Source organism: Babylonia areolata, chromosome 1, assembly GCF_041734735.1.
Source record: "Babylonia areolata isolate BAREFJ2019XMU chromosome 1, ASM4173473v1, whole genome shotgun sequence".
Lineage (NCBI taxonomy): Eukaryota > Metazoa > Mollusca > Gastropoda > Neogastropoda > Buccinidae > Babylonia > Babylonia areolata.
Window position 1 is genome coordinate 72719218 of NC_134876.1, and position 2500 is coordinate 72721717.

Below are 2500 nucleotides of genomic sequence, written 5' to 3' on the forward strand. Positions count from 1 at the left end.
CGAAAAAGACCACTTGGGCGAATGAACATAGTGAAAGCCCTGTACACTGAGAGTAAAACACACAAGCTTTTTATGTATTGAGTATAATTTCAAAATGTAATGTTTAAGATGAGAAAGATCAGTTTAAAGCAAATTAAGTCCCCTAGCATTAATTACAGAGTAATTTCCCTTTTTTACTATCTGCACCAAAACGTTTGCAAAATAAATAAAACTTCCATGCTTAGCAAAAGAAGTTCCTGTTTGAACAAAAAATGATAATAATGACTGCCCTTGTTGTTGTGTCAGAATATCAGATCAAAGTGCCAAGTTTAGAGAATACAAAAAATATAAACAGTATAAAAAAAATATAACAGTAAATGCAGTTTGCATATAATTAGGCTTCATTTTTTTTGTGCCCATCCCAGAGGTGCAATATTGTTTTAAACAAGATGACTGCAAAGAACTTAATTTTTCCTATTTTTATGCCTAATTTGGTGCCAACTGACAAAGTATTTGCAGAGAAAATGTCAGTGTTAAAGTTTACCACGGACACACAGACACACACACACAGACACACACACACAGACAACCGAACACCGGGTTAAAACATAGACTCACTTTGTTTACACAAGTGAGTCAAAAACACCACGAAGCTATTTTGACCAGACAATATTTATTTATCTTTGTGAGCGGGGACACACGAACAGTCCAGCATCAGAGTGCGGTTGGGGGGAGGGAGGGGGGTGATGGTTGGGGGTAGGGAGGTGGTGATGATTGGGGGCAGGGAGGGGGGTGATGGTTGCGGGGAGGGAGGGTGGTGATGGTTGGGGGGAGGGAGGGGGTGATGGTTGGGGGCAGGGAGGGGGGGGTGATGGTTGCGGGGAGGGAGGGGGTGATGGTGGGGGGGAGGGAGGGTGGTGATGGTTGCGGGGAGGGAGGGGGTGATGGTTGCGGGGAGGGAGGGGGTGATGGTTGGGGGTAGGGAGGGGGGTGATGGTTGGGGTGGGGGGGATTGCGGGGAGGGAACGGGGGAGTGGCGTGGGATAATAGCTCTGGGCAGAAAGGCCTGGTTACTGAAAGATTAACGTGTCCTCTTCAGCGTCGTCTCCGCCGGACAGGAGGAAGGACTTCCGAGGCACTGATCAGCCCGTCACCTGTACAGAAAACAGTGATTACATCGTCTTCATTAATAGCGAGCGCACGCACGCTTACCCCCAACCCCCCCACGCCCCCCCCTCCCCCACCCTCGCCCCCCCCCCCACACACACACCACATACGTACACGCACACACACACACACACACACTCCTCTACCACATTGTGTTGTTCTTAATGTGGATGTGAATAGTGATATTTGGATAGAGATTGGGAGGGAGAGAGAGAGAGACAGAGACAGAGACAGAGAAAAAAAACCCAACAACTATGGGCCTTAATGCCTGACGAAGGGGAAGAAGCAAGAAGTGTGTTTGATTAACTTTTCTAAGAACTGAGAAATGCTGGAGACTGATCACAGAACCTGCATCGTCATGAAAGCTCTTAGAACTGTCTTGTCCTGCACCCAGTTTTCAACCTTGATTCCCCCCCCCCCCCCCCCCCTATCAAGAGTATATGTCAGTTACGAAATAGATATGTTCCTAAAAATATTTGTCTCCAAAATCGGTTTTTAATGTATGTAATATGCTCAAAGGAGGCAAAAAAAAAAAAAAAGAAAGAAAAAAAAAGAAGTCATTTTAGCTGTAAGTCAGATGATTAGATTTGCAAATGTTGCCTAGCTATATTTTTGGAGTTTAAAAACATTTGTGGTTTCTGAACTTTTATGTGACATTGTTGTGTATTTGGAAATGTTTGTTCTGGGCACAAAAATATTATTTTGCAGTAATCCTCCATACTCCAGTATGAGTGAAAGGATAATTAAAACTTGAAACTTGGATGTAACAGAGAGGCGCTGTAGTCTTTATCTGTTGGGCATTGGGCTTCACCAGAGGCCGGCGTTCGAGGCCCCGTTTTGGCATGGTTCACTGACGAACATGCTGATGTTCATTTCAAGCAGTCAAGGGGTTAATTCTTCTGTTCGGGGTTTCTTGTTCACGTGGATTGTGGCACAAATTACATCCACCACCCTTGTCTTCTTTCTTTTATTGTTGTTGCTGTTGTTTGTTTGTTGTTTTTGGATTTTGTTTTGCAACGCAGGCGTTGGATCTGTAATCCATCCAATGACGACTAGAGACCCTATCGCACTTCTTAATATAATTTTGTTTTCAATGATGCTCATCTTGACCACTTCACCCGTGACGTGAAGTGACCTGACAATGTTCAGAACTCCTGCACTGACTAACATTGTTCCGCCCCCCCCCCCACCGCGCCACCCCCCACACACCAACCACGCTTCCAGCTTCACGGGGACTTCAAACAGTGTGTGCGCTTTGTTAGCCATGACATGGGGAACTGCCAGAGAATCAGCCACAGCCGTGGCTGTCATAATCGTCAGGGGTGATTGTCCCTCACTTAATCATGCATTTTTC

The 2500-nt window shown here is 45.5% G+C and overlaps 1 protein-coding gene across 1 annotated transcript in view; it reads right to left on the reverse strand.

Annotated features, from left to right (window-relative positions):
* Positions 1-967: 967 nt before the first annotated feature.
* LOC143293522 (uncharacterized) overlaps positions 968-2500 on the reverse strand; it is a 36920-nt gene continuing 35387 nt past the window's right edge. The window contains exon 4 of the mRNA XM_076604431.1: positions 968-1133. Coding sequence (XP_076460546.1) covers positions 1075-1133 — 59 coding nt within the window. The 3' untranslated portion in view covers positions 968-1074. The remainder of the gene's footprint in view (positions 1134-2500) is intronic.